The 23,493-nt window shown below is 35.9% G+C and overlaps 1 protein-coding gene across 1 annotated transcript in view; it reads right to left on the bottom strand.

Moving 5' to 3' along the window:
- SNX24 (sorting nexin 24) overlaps positions 1–23,493 on the bottom strand; it is a 223,704-nt gene that overhangs the window by 3,664 nt on the left and 196,547 nt on the right. Inside the window, exons 4-6 of the mRNA XM_036742257.1 lie at positions 4,073–4,167; positions 1,931–1,963; positions 1,334–1,398 (exon numbers count right to left, since the gene is read on the bottom strand). Of these exons, the coding sequence (XP_036598152.1) occupies positions 1,334–1,398; positions 1,931–1,963; positions 4,073–4,167 (193 nt within the window). The remainder of the gene's footprint in view (positions 1–1,333; positions 1,399–1,930; positions 1,964–4,072; positions 4,168–23,493) is intronic.

The raw sequence follows: 23,493 nt of genomic DNA, 5'->3' as shown, positions 1-23,493 counted from the left end.
TACAAGTCTAACCTCACTCAAGAAACTGGACTACTCCAGTATGGAGTTATCTTTTCTTCTCCACAATGTTATAAAGCTTTTAGTCTGAACATTGTTAACATTTAGACCTAAACATAGCTGGAAGAAGCGTAGATAGAGATACTATTAAAGGTAAGATAGCAACAATTCTTTCTAGCTGGCCACCTGTCAGATATAGATTATGTCAAATAATACTAGCTAGTGAGTGTGTGTATACACACACACACATACACACATATATACATACATGCACATGTATACACATATATACATATAAAATATGTACATATATACAAAGGATCTTAAAGTTTGCAGAAATGCTGTGCATGTGACCTCAATTGATCCTCATAACAACTCTGTGAAGTAGGTGCTATTATTACCTGCATTTTACAGATGAAGGATTGGAGCTAAGAAAGGTTGACTGACTTGCTCGGGGTCACACAGCTAGTATGCATCTGAGGCTACATCCAAACTCAGGTCTTCCTAACTCCAAGTGCTCCCTATACTGTGCCACCTAACTATGCAAAAGACATTTTTATAATCCTCCAAACACTGGATTAGTACTCAGGAGACTTGGATTCTAGTTCTAGTTCTATCACTTAACTGGCATGTGCAACTGGGGCCAAGCCAAGCAATCTCTCAGCACTTCTAATTCATCATCTGAAAGATGGGAATAATTACATGTGTATTATTTACAGGGTTGTTGTATTAATATGAAAGAGCTTTGCAAACTGTAAAGTGCTATATTATTATTAAAGCATTTTAAGTGGACAGTTTGAAAATTTAAACAATTCCCGACACAGAGAAATGAATGAGGGCAATTATTTCTTCTGACAAATCCTCTTGAAATTGGTGGTGGTTTGTGATTAATATAATGAATTTTATCTAAAAAGGAATTCTTTAAAAAATAACCATAAAGACTATCAATGATGTGAAAATATTATCTAAATGGAAGGGGTACATTTGCAATATAGAGATTAAGCTATAGGAACAATGCATTTAAAAATAACTATATCTTTCTATTTCAAACTGAAAATGAAATTAGTCATAGTCAACCACAGGTAAAATAATATAATTATTTTCAGTTAATTGTTATATTTCACAATATTGTTGTTAGAGAAAAAAAATGACTTTCTCTTGAAAGAGCAGCCCCAATTTGTATTCTAAATGTCTGCTATACAAAAAGCACTACTTTATTGGCAGATTATTAGGCTCTGGACCAATGTCATTCTGTAAGTCCTGTATTAAAAACATGGTTTATGTGGTGCATGGTCAGATCAGTAAAGAGCTGTTAACACATGACAGGTTTGATTACCGTTGGCTGTAGGCAAGACATATGGATCCCTTAGGAACAGCAGCACTGGCTGGTGGGACAGTTTGCTGGAAAGGTCAAGAACAGGAATGTCAGCATCAAGGGAGAGTAAACAGAAAATACTACAAACTAGCTTTGAGGTGATCAAACTGCTATGCAATGATGTCAAGAAAGGTATTTTTATATATATACACATACATGCATATTATACATAACATAGACATATCTCCAGCTATGTAACAAGTTTAATTTTAGAAAGGTCAAACTAATATTGCCATGCCTATGCAGTTTGAAACAAACATACAATCTTTATTATAAACAAGTATTAAAAAGTTTAAAGGCAAAACACAACACCACAAAACTGTCTCTGTTGCAGCATAATTAACTGGCAAACCAGCATTTTTGTCAGCTGCATGTAATGATGTCAGGAATCTATACTCTTTCAGATATAGCTAATTATTTCAGTGTCTTTATTACAGGGACCAATAGTATGCTAAAACCACCAAGTATCAGGATACTGAAGTAAGTCATTAACATTTAAAATATTTAAGTAAATAATAGTCCTTCTATGAATTTACACAATACTTGATTAGCTCTCACCTAGACTCTTCAGATTCTGTTTCCTCGAAAGAGCTATAAAAATAAAAGCATGGAGAGACCAGATCATTGTCCATAAATTAAAGAATAACAGCATGCATCTGTAGAGCACTGAAGTAAGAGACCCCTTACACAGAATAAAGAATTTATCGAATACGTCTATGCTTTCAATAAACAGCTGAACCCTAAACAATGGAGTTTTCTTGAATTTCGTTTTTGCCTCTAACAGAATTACATGGAAATACTCTAGTTTTGTTACAAATTATGGCTTTGGGTCAAGAACAAACAGCTTCAAAATATTTTCTCTGTAAAGTTTTGGAGATACAATGATATATCTATGAACTCTTAAAAATATATTAACACACAGATTTCAACTTTCCAGTAAACTCTTGTATACCAATGCATTGGTGATACACACTAAATCATAACATGACTCTCGAAGAAAACCTATCTAGGTACTGGTTCTGAGGCATATTCCAAAGGCATAAAGTTGTGAAAGCCTCTGAGTAAATATGTAATTTGTTCAGTCTTCCCTCTGTTGATTACTGGAGAGGTTCAGGGAGATCATTCTGATTTAACAAAATTCCTTTTATAAAGAGTTATCCACTGGACATGGATTAATCAGAACAAATCTGTCTGCCCTGCTTGGATTTACAGAGACTTTGACAATTGGTTTTCTTTATAAATGATGGTTTAGGCCTGATGATGACTGACAGGTAGAGCTGGGTCACCCTACGGAGTATAGCTATATGGGCAGGAAGGTCACTTGTTGAAGAGAGGTTATATCAAGATAGTCAGTGAGAGTCACAGGGCCATAGACTTAGAGTCTGAAGGAGTCTTAAAAGTTATCAAGTCAAACTCCCTCATTTTAGAGATGAGGAAACTGAGGATGAAAGAGGTTAAATGATTTGCCCAGGGTCACAAAGCTATGAAGTATTTGGGTTGCTTCAAATATGATCTCATTGGAACAACTCATGATATCAACCATCCAGTCACCTGGCATCTAGGATTTAGGACCTTAATCTTTCTCTCTTTAAACATTTTCACAGAGGAAAAGAGGCAGTTAAAGGACTTTAATAGCAAAGCTTAAGTAAACTTTGTTGTTCAGTTGTGACTGACTCTTTGTGACCCCGTGGACCATGTTGTCCACAGGGTTTTCTTGGCAAAGATACTGGAGTGGTTTGCCATCTTCTTCTCCAGTGGATTAAGGTAAATAGATTATGTGACTTGCCCAGGGTCACAAGCTACTCAGTGTCTGAGGCTGGATTTGAACTCAGGTCTTCTTGACTCCAAGCCTAGTACTATCCACTGAGCCATCTAGCTGCCCTTTCAAGAAAAGACATTAGCTCAATTAAATGACATGTTAATATTTCCTTCTCTGTAGAAGAGTGAATTACCTTGAAACAGGGCAGATTCTTCCCCAAATATAAGCATGACTTAATGGCTCTCTCTCTCTGAAGAGGCTTTTGAGGAGTACCCTTAATTACATGTAGGGGGAAAAAGAACTATTTTTTTCTCTACACCCTGAATGGGTACTGGGCTACTATCTAACCCCAAATGAATGTAGGTGAAAGAGTATGTATGTTCCTAAATTTCATGTGATTTAAGTGCTGAGACGTTAGAGGTCACTTAGTCTGCTGCCTCTTCACTTTGCAGATGAGGAAACCCAGGGCGAGAGAGTTTAAGTTACTAATAGAATTGATCCTTATTGGGACCATCCATGAGTTTCTGCTCCACTCATAAAAACTGTACAAAGCCAGCTGTCCTGACTGTCGCCATCATGCAGTAGGAGGCTGGACCACTTCTAGATGAAACTAGAAGTAAAACTGGATACTGTAAAAAAACTAGGGGTAAAAGAAGATAGGGTGGCAACATAGAGGGAAAAGGAAGGTCTTTCCCCTTCTGTGTCTAGGCAGATTATTGTTAATGCTCTCCCACAGGCAAAAGGGAAACACTAAAATGAACTTCTGGGAAAAACAAATTTAACTACATACATCTCTACATCACACTCTAAAACGAACCTAAATGTCTAATTTGGAAAATTCTACAGTTTCAAATTATTTTCTTAATTATACTGTTTTGCCAAATCCCATGATTGGAAATATACTTCAAAAACACATTGAGTATGTTAAAGACAAATCTTACCCACAACTTTCTGTCTTTGGTAGAGAGGGTAAATGCCGTACATTTAGAAAATCAAGAAATAATTTTGGAAGTTCCTCGTTTTCCAAAATGACAGCCTGTACAAGCAGAATATAGTTAGAATTAGGGACTGAAGTAAGAATTAGAAACCATAAGCCATTTTAAAAAAAGGTAAAAAAGAAACCATAGGCCATTTCAAGTATCAGTCATAGGAAATATTCTTAAAAGACTATATAGTTCACAAAAGTTTCTAGCCACTCACCATTTTCACATTGACAAGCATTACTACTTGCAAGTTCAATTTAAATTATTTCTGCACACCTCAAGCACCAGGAATCCCAATGATTCAAAATATTTCTGTCAGGCAAATCAGTCTGATTTGCCTCTGATAACTCTTAGTTATCAATCTGTTCAGTCATTAAAGCACACTGCCTTTGTCATTGCACAGTTATACATTTAATTTCTCTACACAATCCCTGATTGGAATTTACCAGATAATCATTATTAGAGGTCTACTAGGTATTATGTTAGGTGCACAATGACAAAGGCAAAATGATTCAAGAAATGAAAATACTTGGAACAGTGCCTTGAATAAAGTAAATAGTTAATGAATGTCTGAATGAATGAATGTTAGAATGTTTAAGTGTGATTGTTATCATATACTGTAGCATAGATATTTAGGGTAAGCACATACCTCAAAAATTATGGTGGAAGTCAATGGAAATATGTAATACCATATGGAGTGTACATAACTTTTAAAGAACACAGAGAGAATACACAAATTGAATCAAATTGCATAGAATTTATAGTATCGCCAGAATTTATATCTTGAACAGCCAAACTTCATCGACTATCCTTGAAAAATACTACCATCTACTGTATGCATTCAGATCAAAGAGCTGTATTATTTGTGACAAGTTGCAGTGATTCAGGTTTATTATTTTTATTTTTTGATAGCCATTTAAGTACATTAGAAAACACCTACTTGAATAAGCAAACACAAAGTGGTAGAATCACAAAAATCATCCACTCAAGAAATCTGTATTCATTTAATTACCTTGCAGAATAATTTTATTTTTGAGGGTGGTGGGAGCATAACATTCTTATCTCTGCCCTCACCTTTTAAAATAAATTAAATCAATAACAAGTGTGGGATACTTTAAATGACCTGAACTACTTCATTTCCAGGATCTCCAGATGTGTCATCCATCACTGCAGTATGTAAAAAGACATCTCTCACGTGTTCAGAGAGCCACTTTGGTTTTATTAATGCAAGATTTAGGGAATGTTAACAAGGTGAATTATTTATTTTTCATGATGGATTGGCTTACAATGCACTGGTTACATTCAGAATGTGATCATTAATGATAGAAGACAGGCAAAAAAAAAATCTGTTTATGTCTCTAACACCATCCCACATTATTGCAACATGCCCATAATGAATTTTGCCTAGCTTCTACAACCTTGATTTTCTCAATGAAAGGCAGCATGGCACAGTGGGTAGGGTGCTGGACTAAGAGTCAGAAAGACTTGGGCTGAAATATCATTTCAGCTACTTACTACCTGTGAGACCTTGGGCAAACCCTCTCTATGCCTCAGTTTCCTCATTTTTAAAATGAAGAGGTGGGACTCAATGGTCTAAATCTAGACGTGAAGAATAATATATGGCTGCATTATTTTAAGTAAGATATAATGACAACTATTTCTAATAAAAGGACTTTAGAATATTCACTTCTTAGTGTACAATGAGCATGCTGCCATTTTTTTCCATAAAAGAACTGAAAAGAAAATGCCCAAGAAAGTGGGTAATGTTCAGTTAGATAAAATATTCAACTCAGTAGAGCGAATGAGTTTCCCGGGTTCTCTCTGGAAAGGTTTGTTGGAAAAGCATTAAAAAATAATTTAAAAGGCAATACATACAAATACAATACAAATAATACTTCAATTAGCTAAATTTTCTATTATTACCAACATAAAATATTCATCCCTCATTTCTACTTATAATGATACAATATAGCTTTGAGAAAAAAACAAATATTAATTCAATCAGGTATATGTATAAAAATGCCTAACTTGCTGGAAATTGACCATTATCTGTGAAAGATTCATCAGTTACAAGACCAGCATTCTGTCCCCTTGGCTTATAGCGTCTATCTGCTACTTGTAGAACTTGGTGAAACTAAGTCTCTTAGATACCATATTTACAGAATTTTTTGTTAAAGCTACCCCATTCCTCACTATAAAGTTATAGATGTGCTCCACGAGTCAGATGCAATAACTATAGATGTTCCAGGCCTCACAGGAATATGAACTTCCCTTTGTTCAGTATTGTACTCAGTTGTTGCAGTTTCTATATGGACTTCATGTAGACACTCCGTAACTGATTCCAATCAGCTATTCACATGGTAAAGAGGAATGTTTTTGATCAGCAACACAGCCAAAATGGGGGGGCTGGGGAAAGAGAAGAGAAGAGAAGAGAAGAGAAGAGAAGAGAAGAGAAGAGAAGAGAAGAGAAGAGAAGAGAAGAGAAGAGAAGAGAAGAGAAGAGAAGAGAAGAGAAGAGAAGAGAAGAGAAGAGAAGAGAAGAGAAGAGAAGGGAACACAAGAGAAGAGATGAGACACACATACATTAGTTGTCCAAAGCCTACTTCTAGCATGGTACTTACAATGTAAGAAGAAAGGCAATACCATAAGGGAAGAGGCTTTGGTTCTTTGGCTTTGCATTTCTCTTTTGTTTTAGGTAGAGACTGGAGGCTATGATCCCGTGAATTCCAAATGTCAGGAGAATAGGCCATCAGGAAGTCCAGGAATGAAGCCTGTGCTGGAGCTTTTGGCTAGCAAGCCCAGCTTTGTAACCTGAGGAGTGAGGAGTGACATTCAGGACCCAGGTCAGGAGTAACAAAGATAAGGGTCCATGCAGTAATGATGCCACCTTTGGATGTGAACTTGGTAATATCAATGCTATGGAGGGACTATATTAAGTCTGAGCCAACTCTCCCTAGGGACCAAAATGTTATAGGAGAAATTGTGTCCCAAAATGTTGGGGGGGAAAGAATGTACACACTCCTGTACTCTGAAGTCATTACATGACCTGACAGTATGTTGCTTAACATCTCAGTGCCCAGCACATAACTCCCTGAGACAGGGATCTCCAAATTCTTTTGATCACATAAAACTGGTAAATTAAAATTTCTGAGTATGCACCCCCAACATGTGTATATTCCCTTATTTGTAAATTACACACACACACACACACAAACACACACACAAATAGAGATTTAAACAGGATGAGATGAAGAGGCATATTTTTGTGGAGAAAAGATGCCGACTATAATTCATTCATACTTGCTCATGCCAAATGATGTATTCTGATACACCCAAAGTGAAAAGGGGATGAGAGCGTTCCTACTCACAACTCATTGTCATGGAGGACACAACTCATTCTCTGAAAGATGTCTGATGCAGCCCTTAGGTACTTTGGAGTATAAGGGGTGAGTACGTAGGCGGGAATGATTTCACAATGGCACATACACAGCTACTGCTGTGGATATCCAGTAGTGGCTAGGTTGCAGCTGGCCTGAGGGTTCAATACTTGCCTCAAAAGGATGGAGGCTGACAGTTTGCATAGCAGAGAGTGGGGATGAAATTGGGGAATGTTTGGAGATAAGGGGAGGTGTGAATGCACTGAAGATGAGCCACCTAACTGGCTATCGCTGGGAGGCTGAGATACAATCTATCTTGCCTTCCTCCAAGTGGTTGTCAGGCACTGCTTGGGATCATGCCATGGCCCACATTTTGAAGTGTACTGCTACAAGCCTACAAGTTATCCATGTGCATCAGAAGAGGAAGTTTCCAAAATAGGCACTCCCCATACAAATGATACCAGATCTGAATCAAAAACATGAATGGAAAAGTTCCTACAGTCACAGATTTTAACTTCAAGGATGCTTTATCTTCATTTCTGATCAGCCATTCCTCATGCTTCAGCTTTAAGTCCCTTTGTTTTATTAACCACAAGTAGCTAATGACCAGTAAAAATCAAACAAAAAAACTTTAAAAAGCAAAGAATAACAAAAAACCTTAAGTGCATTTGAAAAGATCCTATTGAAAACAGTTCTTTTGTACAGTAAGTGATTGGCAGAGCCAAGATGGTGGAGTAGAAGAAGCACTCAACTCCCCTCCAAACAACTTTAAAATAATGTCATGAATCAAAATCTGGAGTGGTAGAGTTAACAAAAGGTCAGGGTGAGACATTTTTCAAGCCCAAGACAACTTAGGAGGTTGGAAGGAGAGATCTATGACACAGGGGTGAAGGCTGGCCCAAACCCACATAAATGAAACGCCAATGGTTTGACCAGGTGGCAGTGATAGAAGCAACAGCAGTGACAGAAGCAGCAGTAGCTTCAGAAGCTCTAAAGCTAGAGGCAATAAAGGGACCGGGCAAATGGTCAGAAAAAGATAACAAGGGACCTCTGTGCTAGCACTGGACACAGGACCAAACACTATTTAGCAATCCCATTACCTATACCTACTTCTGGCTAACAGTTTAAGGGAAGATGGAAACACTTTCAATCAAGAAGGAGGAGGGACCTAAGGAGCAGTATCACCTTCACTTAAGAGGGATTGGGGGCACTGAAGAGCAATATTACTTCCTGTTCAGAAGGAGCAGAGGGGCTGAGAAACAATCACCACTTCCAGTCCCAAGGGAGACAGGGTCCTGAGGAGCAGTATCATTTCTGGTCCCAAAAGAACAGGAGCCCAGAGGAGCCATATCAATTGCAATTCAAAGGGATAAAGGACCCTTCCCAGAGCAAAGACCAGCAGAACAGTGACCCCAGATCACATTACTTTGAAAGCACTGAAGATTTCCAAACTCCCAGAAAATAGCTCTGAAAAGGTATAAAGCTTGGGCCAGTGCCCCTCCTTCCCAACACCCACCCACCCACCCATCACCACCACCACCACCCCGCCTCCCCCCATGGCAGGAACAGAGCCCAACTTTTAACAAAAAGTTTAAAATCAAGAAATAGACTAGAAAAATGAGCAAACAAAAAAGAACCTGAACATAAAAAGCTACAAGGAAGGTCAAGACACAAATTCAAAAGACAATGAAGTCAAAATAGCTATGAGCAAAGCCTCAAAGGGAAGTGAATTGGACACAAGCCCAACAAGAATTCCTGAAAGAGCTAAAATTGATTTTCAAAATCAAATAAGAGTGGGAGAGGAAAAATTAGGTAACAAAATGAGAGCAAAGGAGGAAAATTATGAAAAGACAATGAATAGCTTGGTAAAAGAAGCACAAAAATACTGAAGAAAATAACACCTTAAAAACCAGAATTGGCCAAATGGAAAAAAAAGGTACAAAACTTCACAGATGAAAATGACTCCTAAAAAAAGGAGAGATGGCCAAATGGAAAAAGAAGTATAAAAGCTCATGGAAGAAAGCAATTTCTTAAAAATTAGAATCGGGCAAGTGGAAATTAATGACTCCATGAGACATCAAGAAACAATAAAACAAAGTCAAAAGAACACAAAAATAGAAGAAAATGTGAAATATCTCAGTGGAAAAACAATAGATCTGGAGAGCTAACTTGAGACTTATCCTCTAGAACATTCTTGAGACATTGCCCGCATAGGGTGATACATGAGAGGATCAATATCCGGATTCCCCTTTCCTCCACTCCCCCTTCCCTACTGCCCCTTCACATGGATTAGGCTAAATTTTCCCTGAATAATACTGGGATTTGATTGACCCCAGGGGTGGGGCAGGGCTTAAGTTGTATCTCCCTTGATAAAGCTTCTAAATGGAGATTCTGGCTGTCTTGATATGGCTTCCTGGTCACCTGTACATAAGGTTCCACTTACAGGAGGTCAATGCTATTTGGGCTTGTTGGATAACCAAGACCATTAAGTCAATCCTACCAAAGAGGTGAGTTTCCATAAGGAGTGGAGGTGGAGTCGACCAAAGCCAAGTTCTACTATATATCCTTTCTATGACAGGGCTATGTAAACCTCCCTTTGTTAAGTGTTTAGTGACCAACTGTCTCATTCCACCCCACACTAAACCTCAATGAACAGGGTCAGGTCTATGCCTAACACTCTTCTAGCTGAACCATATATTGAGCTCTACTGTGTTCATTTCTTTGTTCAAATCATTTACGTGCCTGGAATGGACTGCCTTGTCTCATCTCTATCAGATGAAGTTCCTTTCCTCTTCCAGGACCCAATTCAGATTCCATGTCCTCTAAGAAGCTTTCCAGACATTCCTTAAATGCCTCAGTACATTTTGCTAGGACTTCTCCTTTGCATTTATCACATTCTCCCAGTATCAGTATTTTTTGTTTGTTTAGATGTTCTCTCCCTGCTCCCTTACCATTAGAATGTATATTTCTGGAGAACAAATATTTATTTTTATATACCCAGTGCCCAGGTCAATGCATATAGTAGGTGTTTAATAAATATCTATTATTGAACTTTGTCTGGAGCTTAATGTTCTCTATGTTTGGTACCACACAGTATGCCTGCCCTCCAAAAGAGATGCCTGACTTCTGGTTTCATTCTTTACTTTGCTAGTTAAAACATTTGGATAATGTGCTATTAGACTTATTAATAACCTAGTTCTCTGTACTGCTGATTAAAATCTTTGGTTGAAAGGAGAGTTTCATTGGTTAGTTCTTCAGGATTTTTTTTTAACACAAAGTACTGGAGAGTAATTTACCATTACTTCCATATCTTCACATGTCACACAACTAACTGTTAAGTATAAAAGACAGCACTGAAACCTAAGTGTTCTGACTTCTTATAACACCAAGATGCCCCTCTGGAGATAAGACAGTAGAAGGATGTATAGTGATCTGTAAAGTATATGAAAGGTTACTTTGAGGATGATGAAGTTATTTTCCATTTTTATGGTTAGAACCATAAAAGAAAAACATATAATAGGTACATATTTATTTTATCTATTTATCTATAAACAGGCAATGGGAAAGGGTAGAAGTTCAATTACCAATGGAGTTAGGATGCCTAGTTTCAAATTTTTGCTCTTTCACATATCTGTATGACCATAGTAAGCACCTTAAACCTCTAAGTTTCAGTTTACTTAATGGCAAAATGAGGAAAATAATATTTATACAATCTATTTCATTGGGCTGTGATGGGGAAAGTGCTTAATAAATCTTAAAGTAAATGTGAGTTATTGCTGTCTGTAACTTAAGCTGGGGCAATGAAATAACCATAAAAGGGCAGATGCACAGAGACCCACAAAACTAATTTCTTGCAGGCAGAAATCAGGTCTTATTTTTATACCTCTTATGGCATGTAGAATTGTGCTCTGCACACATATTTCCTTAATAAGTGGTTATTTAATTTATGGTTGAATGAAGGGATCTTATAGAAATATAACCATCCTATAACCTATCAGCATCTCTTGAGAAAAAGAATATGAAATAATGTTGTCTAATGAGGAATAAAATGCATTCAAATAAACTATGTAATTCAATATTTGGTAGTGTATTACAGACTTAAAAAGAGGTTATTATTAATCCATTCAATTTTGGAAATCCCAGCCTGGGGTTGAGCACTCTTGATTGGTGAATAAGTGCAATCTATCTATCTGTTCTAGGTTGGGTAAGACTCAGGTGCTTCAATTTTGGAACTGAAATGAAAAGAGACTTCACTTACTTAACCATAGCATGGAAAGGATATTCAGCAAGGACAAAGCATAGTTCAGTTAGGCACTGCTTCTCTTCCTCTGTCTTGGCCATGTTGGAGTGCTGCTCTAGCCTGAGAGAAAGCAATTCCTGACTCCTCATGGGCTAGCCTTTGCGCTTAGACCACCAGGAGGCTATGTTAACTGCCTGACCCATTTGACTTCAGCATGGTTTCAATACTTTTTAAGAAAAAATTTATCTAGACTATATGGCAGATAGTGCTTGTTCCACAGCATGCTACATCCCATCAAACTGTCCACATGAACCATCGTGCCATTGGCCCTGTTGCTGCCCTACTTGTAACTGGAGTCTCTGAACTGGACTTCCAAAAATCATGACCCTAAGTCCCTGGGACTAATTCTACTCAGCTTTGTAACTCCTGCCCTAGCAGCTGAGGGACCTTGACTGGCAAATGAAGGGGAAATTCACGAGACTATCTAACCAGCTTTAGACCAGACCAGATTTCAAATCCCATCCAGCCTGGGTCATTTTACCATCTGCCATATGCTTAACCTCTGCTTCCCTCCTCTCCACTGCCATTCCACATTTTCTCTTGCTCTAGGATCAGTGACCAAACCAATATTATCTTGCTGATGGAAAAGTCATGTCAATAGGCTGCTCTAGGGAACAATTTGCTATCACTGTGCCTCTCAAGACCCAAACTCCCTTCCCTGGCAACCACTGGCCTCCATAAGTTGTCTCCCCCATTAGAATGCAAGTTCCTTGAGGACAGACTCTGTCTCATTTTTATATTTGTATTCTCAATACTTAATGAATACTTTAAGTTCAATGCCCTTCAAAACCTAGCCCTCCCCATCTTTTCAGTCCACGTATACTTTATGCCCTGTCCACTTCCCCCCTTCCCCCAAACTACTCTTCGATAAAGTGACATGGGCCTCCATGTTGTTCCTTGAACAAGACATTCCATCTCCCAACATGGCATTTTCTCTGGCTCTCCCCTGTGCTTGGGATGCTCTTCCTCTTTGCCTCCCAGTTTCTTTTAAGTCCCAGCTTAAAATCCACCTTCTACAGGAAGTTTTTCCTCTTAATTCTTGTTCCTTCCCTCTCTTATTTCCACTTTATCCTCTACATAGCTTGGTTATACATAGCTGTTTGCTCATTGTTTTCAACATTAGATAGTAAACCCTTGAGGGCAGGGACTGTCTTTTGCCTCTTTGTATCATCAGTGAATACTGATTGAGAATTTTTTTTTCTTTTTCAATCACTTATTTATTCAGTTATTCAAGAAACACACTGAAAACTAGACTTGAATTTAAAAGATTTAGAAGCAAATTTAGACTCTCCAATGTAGACTCTCTCAAATATTAAAACTAAGTTAATTTTTCATAGGTGGCACAGTGGATAGAGCACTGGGCTTCGAATCAGGAGGACTCACCTCCATGAGTTTACAGCTTCAAATACTTACTAGCTGGATGACCTGGGCAAGTCACTTAACCCCATCTACCTCAGTTCTTCATTTGTAAAATGAGCTGGAGACAGAAATGGCAAACCACTCCAGTATCTTTGGCAAGAAAACCCCCAAAAAGGGGTCATGAGGAGTCAGACATGAATGAACTGAACAACAATAAGGTTTAAGAACTAGAAACAAAAGTATTATTTTTTCTTCTCAAACCATACCATTTCATAAGAATATTAGTTTTCATTGTTTGAAGAAGGCACAAAAAAAAGGAGTTAGTGAAACTGGCTATTTCTTCTTAAGTACGAAACTCACATACTAGAAAAGAGAATTTATAAATAACTTCTTTGTTTAATAAATGACTGAGTGGAAAATAAAAGCCCTGCAAATAGACCATGTCCCTTGAAAGCCCAATATTTACTCCACTAGAAATGTCTTTTTTCTTGAAAAGGTGCAATTATCATCATGTAACACAAATCATAAAATCCCAATTTTTCTACCTTATCAGCTTTATAAAATCATGTTCCCAGAGGATACCATTGATTAGTTGCATATGTTCTTTTAGTGACATCCCAAGTACTTAATTGTCAGTTATCTTTTCTTCTTCACTAAGTAAAATATAGTCACAAAATTACAGAGGGACTTGTTCTGCCTTAACCTTAGCTAGATGCCATCATGCAGTGGAAAACACTGATAAAATATCACAAGATAATGCTGTCCGACAAGGGAGACATATAAACACTGTAATGATTTCCCACGAGTTTCCATTTTAGAAAATTGTCACTAAAGCCAGCATAAATGGTGACACATCTTCACAGAGGACACTCTGAAATCGAACACTGGCATTCTAGTTAGGTCCAAACCTACTCAGCAGCCAATTATAACAGTATCTGAACATCTCGTTGAAAACTTGAACAAGAACACTTTGCTAACCTTCTAAGATCACTGCACAAGGCTGCATTGTTTTCACTGATGGGATTCTTTTATTCTTTCCTCAAACATTTAAAAAATACATTTCTTCCCACTGTCTACCATACTTTCTTTAAAAAAAAAAAACAGGGTGCGTAAAAAGGCACAAAAAGCTATGCAATGAATTAAGCAGTAGAGTCTCTAAGAATCCTTTAAGCCCTTTCTCTTTCTATCTGGTTTGGTTTGAAAAGCCCAATATTAGGGTGAAAAAGTTCATGACAGTTTTTTTCTCTCTTCACTGAGAGATGCTTCATACTAGGCTTTATTCAGAGGTGTAGCTAAAAACAGGGAAAGAAGAAAATCAATACCTCTTCGCTACTGTAAGTAGGCTACAGTGTCATTCTCCTTAGGGGCTGAGAACCATAAGCTTTTAGTGCTTTAGAGTCTATAATCTTTTATTTATCCATTTTCTACCAGATGCTTACAGTTCATGGAATGATCCAAAGTAGAGTTAAAATTCAGCACAATAGACTAGTCTCAAAAATGACCATGCCTGTGTGAAAAACTGGAAGTATATGTATATTATTTATAATCACTTCTATTCCTTGTTTAGGCAAGTTATGAAAGCTATCTCCTTCTATATGCCTCTAATTTCTTTATGACAGGAATAGTTTTATGTTTAGGTCATGTATCTATTTGGAGTTTATTGTGGTATATGAAATAAATTGTTGCTCCATACCTAGTTTCCAGCCACACTTTTATCCAGTTTTCCCAGCAGTTTTTATCAAAAAAGAAGTCCTTAGCATAGTAGTTGGTATCTTTGGATTTATCAAGTATGATTCTACTGTTAAGAGTATTTCTGAATTTTTTTTACCTAACCTGTTCTTTTAATCAGATTTTCTATTTTTTAAGCAGTAACAAAGAGTTGTGATAACAGCTTTGTAATATAGTTTGAGATGTAATATCTTCCCATACCTACAATTTGTCATTATTTTTCTTTATATTTTCACCTGTTATTCTTCCAGGTTAATTTTCTTATTTCGTCTAGTTCTACAAAATAAACTCCTCTTAATCTGAGTGATAAGAGATGAAATTTCTAAAATATTTTAAGTAATATTATCATTTTTGTTATGTTGGCCCAGCCTAACCATGAGCAACTATGTGACCTAATTATTTAAGTTTTCCTTTCTTTCTTTAGAGAGTGATTTGTAGTAATATTCATATAAGATTTGGGTGTATTTTAGTAGGTGGATTCCCTGATATTTCAATATGGTCTGTATTTTTAAAAATTTCTTATTATGAACTTGACTATTTTCAGAATTTCTATTTTTATTTTTTAAGATATTTCTTTAAAATTTTTTTTCTAAAAACTGAATGTCTAATTCCTTGATATCTTGTTTCTCTTTTATGGTAATGATTGAGTTTAAAAATATGCATTTTCCCCCTAAAGACTAGTTTGGCTGTATCTCACAAATTTGGAGAGTTAGTCTCATAATTTTCTTTGATGCAATTATTTCTTGTTTCTATGATTTGTTCTTTGATACAAACTTTTAAAAATTATATTACTGAGTATTTAAATGTATATGCTTTCTTTAAATGCTTTTCTTCATTTGGTTATGAAGTTTTTATGCTCTAGTACTTAGTCAATTTTTGTAAAGGTGAGATATAGCTATACTCCTTTCTATTCTTATTCATTAATTACTAGAGGCCTATCATATCTAACTTTTCCAAGAGCTCTATCCAGGTACTTTAGTTCTTGTTAGTGTTTCTGTTAGATTTTTCTCAGTCTGAAAGGAGTACACTAAAGTCCACCAATAAGGATTATTTTGATGCTTTTGTATGTTGTTTGATTAACTTTTTCTTTTAGTAATGTGGTAGGAGCAGTATCCTAATGGCTGCTCCCATATAACTTAGGTTAGTTTTTTTCATAAAAGGTACTGAGACTATCATTAAAACCTGGTTGGCAGTGGACTAAAAGCTCAGGCTGCTCACATTATTTCCTGGTTGTCTGACTACAAAGCAGCCACAAGGAGTTCTCTGATGCATGGCAGACCATAATGACTTTCAGACAAGAAGAGTTCACTTAGCTAATCAACTTAAGGTGTGCTCAGTGCCTAGCCTTGTTGAATATACTGTCCAACAAATCACCTTTTGTTAAATGCTGAACATACAATGTCTCATTTGGTTTCAATATTGAGCCTAAACTCCCAAAGGATAAGCATGACATGGCTTAGTCCAGCCCAAGTACTTAGATGTTATGTCATTCAGTACATGCGTGTATATATATATGTATTATGTATGTGTGTATTTATACATATTATATACATATATAAAGTTTATCATCTATTTATGCATAATGTAGTCTCTCTTCTTTCTTTTTATTTTTCTCAATTACATGTAAACAAAAAATTTTAGCATTAGTTTTTTTTAAATTTTGAGTCCCAAATTCGTTCCTTCCTTCCAGCCTCTCCCTTCACTCCTTTAGAAAGGCAAACAATTTTATATAGATCATACATGCATAGTCATGCAAAACATTTTCATATTAGCCATGTTGCAAAAGAAAACACAGACCAAAAAGACAACAAAGTTTAAAAAGTATGTTTCAATCTGCATTCAGAATCCATCAGAGCTTTCTCTAGAGGTGAATAGCAGTTTTTTTCATTTTAAGTCCTTTAGAATTGTTTTGGGTCACTGTATTGCTCAAAATAGCTAAGTCATTCACAGAAGGTCATTGTACAATATTGCTGTTACTGGGTACAATGTTTTCCTGGTTTCTTTGCATCAGTTCATGTGAGTTTTCCCAGCTTTTTCTGAAAAAAATCCTGCTTGTCATTTCTTATAGCACAATAGTATTCCATCACAATCACATACCAAAACTTGTTCAACCCAATTGATAGGCATCCCCTCAACTTTCAACTCTTTCCCACCACAAAAAAGAGCTGCTAGAAATACACATAGGTCCCTTTCCTTTTTCTTTGCTCTTTTTGGGATATAGACCTAGTAGTAGTACTGCTGGATCAAAGGGTATGCACAGTTTTATAGCCTTTTGGACACAGCTCCAAATTGCTCTCCAGAATGGTTGATCAATTCACAACTCCACCAACAAAGCATTAGTGACCCTATTTTTCCACATCCCCTCCAACATTTGTCATTTTTCTTTTCTGTCATATTAGGCAATCTGAAATGTGTTAGGTGATACCTCAGAGATGTTTTAATTTGCATTTCTCTAATCACTGCTGACTTAAGAGCATTTTTTTGTGTTATTATTGATAACATTGATTTCTTTTTCTGATTCTTATTTCTTTCAACCAAGTATATTCTTACTACAGCCTTATTTGAGATCAGGATTGTTACCCTTGATATATTAAATTCTATCCAGCCTGTCATTCTAATTTTGTGTTTCATAATTTAAGTTCCACGTGTATTTCTGACAAACGTAATAAGTTCCCAAATTCTTACATCACTTTCTTTTTATTGAAATGTTTATTAATTACTAAATTCATAACAAAAAAAGAATCCATCACTGCACTTGTTCTCTAACACGAAACCATCCCAACTGTATACTCTGTACTTCAATGAGTCCAATCATATATTGTTTCTTTTGGCATTATTAACTATCTTGAAAGGGAAAAAAGATGGTCTACTACCAAGGTAAATAATTCAAAAGCTCTATGAAAATAAAACATATTAGCAGAGAGGCTCAAAGACATTTGACAAAAGTAATGTGAAGTCATTGAAAAGGTGGCTAAAAGAACAGAAAGGAAGCATGGCAAAACATGGATAACTGAGCATATCTTAGGAATTTGCTAATCCAATTTAATACCAATGTTTCCTCTCTCCCCACTTCTATTACTGGTATAGGAGCAGGTGGGGAAAGCTAGGTAAATAAGTCATTCAATTAACAAATACTTATTAAGTACCTACTGTGGCAAGCCACTGGTTCCATTCTTTGGCTGAGGCTAAGGTCTTTCGCAATATTTCTGGATTCTCACTTCTTCCTTCCTTACCCCAAAGACTGTGTGTGTGTGTGGGGGGGGGGGGTTCCTTCCCTCTTTCTGTAGTGTTTTCTGGCCCTAATGTACAATATGTAAAACAAAACTTAAGAGCAGTGCTGACATAATTGTGGAACATTTTACTATTAAATATTTTCTCTTCTGTCTTCCACGCATTCTCAAAAGTAACAATGTCTCAACAACATGAGGCCTAATCTCTCTCATAATATATAAACTGAATATATGATCTGAACATACCCATTCTTTTTTTTTAAAGAGAAACATTGCATATGTTGAAGGCCTTGGTCTCTCCCAATAAATATATTCCCCATTAAACTTATTAAAAATTTTTTATTGAAATTTATTTTCTTTGCTTCATAGAATTTCTGCCTCCTCCTTGGGGTTTTCAATTCGCCTTAATTTCTCAACTAATTATTCCTAATATATAAACACTAACTGAAGATACTGATTTGATTTCTTCCACTAACGTACTCCCCCAAATCCACACAAAGAAACACAATATTACACTTAAAAAGATAGAAATTTTGATCCACAAAGGACTTTAGACATTATCTAGCCTAATACCTTCATTTCAGAGATACTAGAAATGAAACTCAGATGTCCCTATTCCCAGTTCAGGCTTTTTCCACTACAACAGGGCTGTCCAACCTTAGGTTTTTACTGAAACAACAGACAACATATTTTGATTTGCCATTTTAGTGAGAGTTCTGCAGTAGCTCGGCTTCCTTTACTAAATCATTTATGTAAATTTCTATGCTTGTAGGCAGGCCCCATAAATCGCACTGTGGCCCTCAGGCCACATTTTGGACAGCCCTGAACTACAATACTGTTTGGGAACATGAGATTCTTTGACAACAACATATAGTCCCAGAACCAGTCTACACTCAAAAAGTCTTTCCAATTTGTGTTTATCTGGCATAACCTTGCAAAGCCTAGAGTTATCTTAGTAACAAGATAAAATATTTGACTAGGATTTTAAGGGAAGATAGTTTTTTTATTGCATTTTCATTACTTTATAGCATATAACTGAAACTAGTTGCCTAGGAGGTATTCTTAGGGGATTTGTGTTAACACAAAGGTGTTAACATATAATTAGCCTAGCACAGCACAATATGTTTATTTAGTAAGGAATTGTGAAATTCTTTTAAGGACTAAGATTCCCTTCCTAATCACAAATTTTTTTGGGGTAACATACAGCTGTAATGAAATATCACTGTCTGTCAAGGACTGAAGTTAAGTATCATCCAAAGAGCAACAGAGAGGCACAGAGCGGTCATGAGCAGACTGCAACATATTACAAATAAAAAACTACATAGGAGAAATTTCAGAAACTTTATAAGGAAAATGTATGACCAGAAAAAATGAACAAAGTATGATCAGTGGACAGTCTACATGCTCCATTGGTAGCTACACAATGTAAAGAGATTTAAATAAACACTTCCAACAATTATAGGAAGTCATAGATAAGACTTGTACAAGATAGGTAGGTATTAGGGGGTCATAAACTTCTTTGCTGGAGAGAGTAGCCACATGGATGAGATCACAGGCTCATAGAAGTATCAAATATAGATATATTTGACAAGATGATTCTAAAGTGCTTAAGGTGCTTGAAATCAATTTGTTCTCTTTACTAGTTTAAACATTTCTCTAATCGTCTTGTTAACACTAACACAATCCTTTTGTTTATAGGCCACTAAAAAAAATTAAATCAACTCCTAGAAATGATGGATAAATTTCAAATTAGTAACATATCACCATAAGAACTGATCACACACAGAAATAAGTGTTGCATAACAAGTTTTTTAAAATTCAATTTTATTTTATTTTTAGGTCTTTATTTTAATAATTTCATCTTTATATTTTATTTTTTGACTCCTATTTCCTTCTCATGTGTATAAATCAAGAAAAACAAATTCCTGCATCAGCTATATTGGGTAGGGAAAAACAAAATGTACACGGTAATTTTATATATATATTAAAAGGAATAGGAAGTTGTACATAATAGATTTGCAGTTTCATTTGAAATCATCTTTTTTTAATTCTACTATGTTATAGAAATGCTTGTTTTATTTCATAAATTAAAAATAAAATAAATTTAAAAAAATAAAACTTATGGCTCAATCTGCATGCTGAGCCCATCACCTCTCTATCTGGTAGTAGGTGATATGATTTATCATATGAGTCCTATGAAACTGTGGTTAGTCACTGTGTTCATTGGAGTTCCTAAATCTTTCAAACATGTTTGTGCTTACAATATGTTCTTTTATAAATAGTCCTCCTGTTTCCATTCACTTTATTTAGCATTAGTTCATACAAGTCTTCCTATGCTTCTCTGAAACCAACTCCTTCATTATTTCTTAAAGCACAATAAGAAGCAGGTAGGTAGCACAGTGGATGGAGCACCAGCACTGGAATCAGGAGGATCTGAGTTCAAATCCAGCCTCAGATATTTACTAGCTCTGTGACCCTGGACCAGTCACTTCACCCCAAATGTCTCCCCCAAAGTGGGAGGGGGCACAAAAGTATTCCTTCATATTCATACACCATAACTTGTTCAGTCATTTTCCAATTCATGGGTACCCTCTCAGTATCCAACACAAAAGGGGTGCTATAAATATTTTTGTACAGAGATCTTCTACCTCTTTCTTTGACCTCTTTGGGATGAGATCTTCCTCTTTCTTTAATCTCTTTGAGATATAAAGTTAATAATAATTTTGTTGAGTCAAAGGATAAGAACAGTTTAGCAGCTTTTTGGGCATAGTTACAAATTGCCCTCCAGAATGGGTAGGTTAGTTCGAAGCTCCATGAATAATACATTAACATATAATTTTCCTATAGCTGCTCTGATACTTATTTTCCTTTTTTGTTAGCTCTGTCAATCTGATGGATGTGAGGCGGTACCTGAGAGTTATTGTAATTTGCATTTCTCTAGGAATTTAGAGCATTTTTTTCATATGGCTATTGATAGCTTGGAGTTCTTCCCCTGAAAACTGTCAATTCATATCCTTTAATCATTTATCATTTGGGGAACGGCTCTTATTTTAATTTTTATTTACTTCCTTATATATCTTAGAAAGGAGATCTTTATTAGGGAAATTTGCTGCAAAAGATCCACACTCCCACCTCCATGTGCTTGCTTTTCTTCTAATTTTAGCAAAAGTAAGTTTTGCTTTTGCATCAATTTTTAAATTTCATATAATCAAAATTTACTATTTTCCCTTTTATGATTCTATTATATATATACATATACATACACACACATACATACATACACACACACATGCGCACACACACACACACACACACACATATATATACATATATATATATATATATATATATATATATATATATATATATATATATATATATATATATATATATATATATTCCTTGTTTGGTCTTGAACGCTTCCCCAATCCAGAGATCTGACAGATATTTTCTTTCATGTTCTTCCAATTTGTTTATGATATTTCTAAGATTTGTTTATGATACCTTTATATTTAAATCATGTACTCATTTGTAATGTGTCTTGTTATACATTGTGAGATGTTGACCTATAACTAGTTCCTGTTGGATTTTTTCCCAGTTTTCCCAACAGTTTTTTCAAATACTGAGTTCATGCCCCAATAACTTTGATCTCTGGGTAGCATGTTAGTCTTTTAAAAAATAGCTACTGAAGTTTAATCACCAATTTATAATTTTCCAGGTATGTTAATTGAATGTAAATTATTCTTGCTGAAATGGAATCTACCATTTAACCAATAACTTTACTAGAAAGTTAGCCAACAAAAATTCCACACCAGCTCAAGAAGTTTAGAAGATAAAAATCTATAGTGCACAGAATAATATAACATATGAAGGTGGGAGATGGCTAGAGAAGAAACTATTATCAAGATGCTTCTAACAAGTCCTTAGAGAAATAATATGAAGACTGAAAAGTGGCCCTTATGGAACTTGTTCAAGGAACTAAAGTTAAAAACAAATCTATATAGGAAATGACAAAGAAGGGTGGGGAATGAACCTCTGACGTTAGACTGGGATCAAAAAAAAATGTACAGTACAGTCAATGAAAATGTTCAGGGAGAATACACAGGCAGCAAAAGAACAATGAGTTAATAGTAGTCAAAAGGGACCACCAAGGGAGACTGAATATGATAGCAGAAAAAAATATATAAGCAGGCAAGTCAGCTTGTAATATGAGAAAAATTCAGTTCTATCCTGAGACTGAATCTTAGTAATGCATGGAGACCACTCTATTAGTTCTCTTAAACCAAACTCTGAAACTAAATCTAAACTTGGTTCTAGACTGAACTGCTTATCTAAAAGCCTATACTTCTAAAAATGTTGAAGAAATCAAATGTTATCACTCTTGTTTGAAGAATCCCAAGGGTTCTCAGAGAAGCAAGAAGGTGCTGCTGCATTCTTAAGTAAGGCAAAGAAGAATTTTCTGTTCTGCCTCTGTTACACTAGGGATTTATAAAAGCTTTCTCTCTGATTTTAAAAAGTGATTTTTGTGGAAAATTTGGCATCAAAAACCAAGGCATAATTAAAATTATATGAACTGAACTGTCAATTAGAAAACAGCACCAAAGTTATTATTTAGGAAAGTATACACTGTGTGTACAACTCAGCAGGAGAAGAGAATATAGAAGTTGAGTGGAAATCAGCGTTTGGGTAATTAGAAGAAACTAAGCTAGGTGGTGCAGTGGATAGAGTTCTGGCCTGGAGTCAGGAAGATTCATCTTTCTGAGTTCAAATCTGTCTTCAGACACTTACTAGCTATGTGACCCTGAAGTAAATCACTTAACCCTGTTTGCCGTACTTTCTTCATATGTAAAATGAGCCAGAGAAGGAAATGAAAACCACCAGGATCTTCATCAAGAAAACCCAAAATGGGGTCACAATTGAACAATCACCACTATCACCACCACCAACAAAAACCTCCAACAAAACTGGGCTGTTTGAAGGGGAAAATGTCTTACCAAACTAGGCCATTAAACAAATCACAAACTGTAATCCCTCTGGAATGGAAATATTTCCAAACTCACCAAAAATAAATAAGACTCTACCAAGTACAGGAGAATGTGGCATAGGGGATAAGTTAGCACTGACTGGTTGGGCACCACTGGAGTTGTGCTGTAATGGGTCCCTTCTCCATCAACAAGAACAAACATTCTAATAACCAAATATAATATAATTATGCATATAACCAAAAATTCCAAACCATACCAAGAAAAATGTATACAAACATTAACAAAATAATAGCTTTTATTTACTTCTATGACCTCTCCCAATTTATCCACTTTTTATCACCCAAACTCCCTGAAAAAGCAGTTTGTATTCGTTGGCTCCACTTCCTTGCCTCTCATACTC

The sequence above is a fragment of the Trichosurus vulpecula genome, chromosome 1, assembly GCF_011100635.1.
Source record: "Trichosurus vulpecula isolate mTriVul1 chromosome 1, mTriVul1.pri, whole genome shotgun sequence".
NCBI classification, from domain to species: Eukaryota; Metazoa; Chordata; class Mammalia; order Diprotodontia; family Phalangeridae; genus Trichosurus; species Trichosurus vulpecula.
This window is presented reverse-complemented; position numbering and strand designations above follow the sequence as displayed.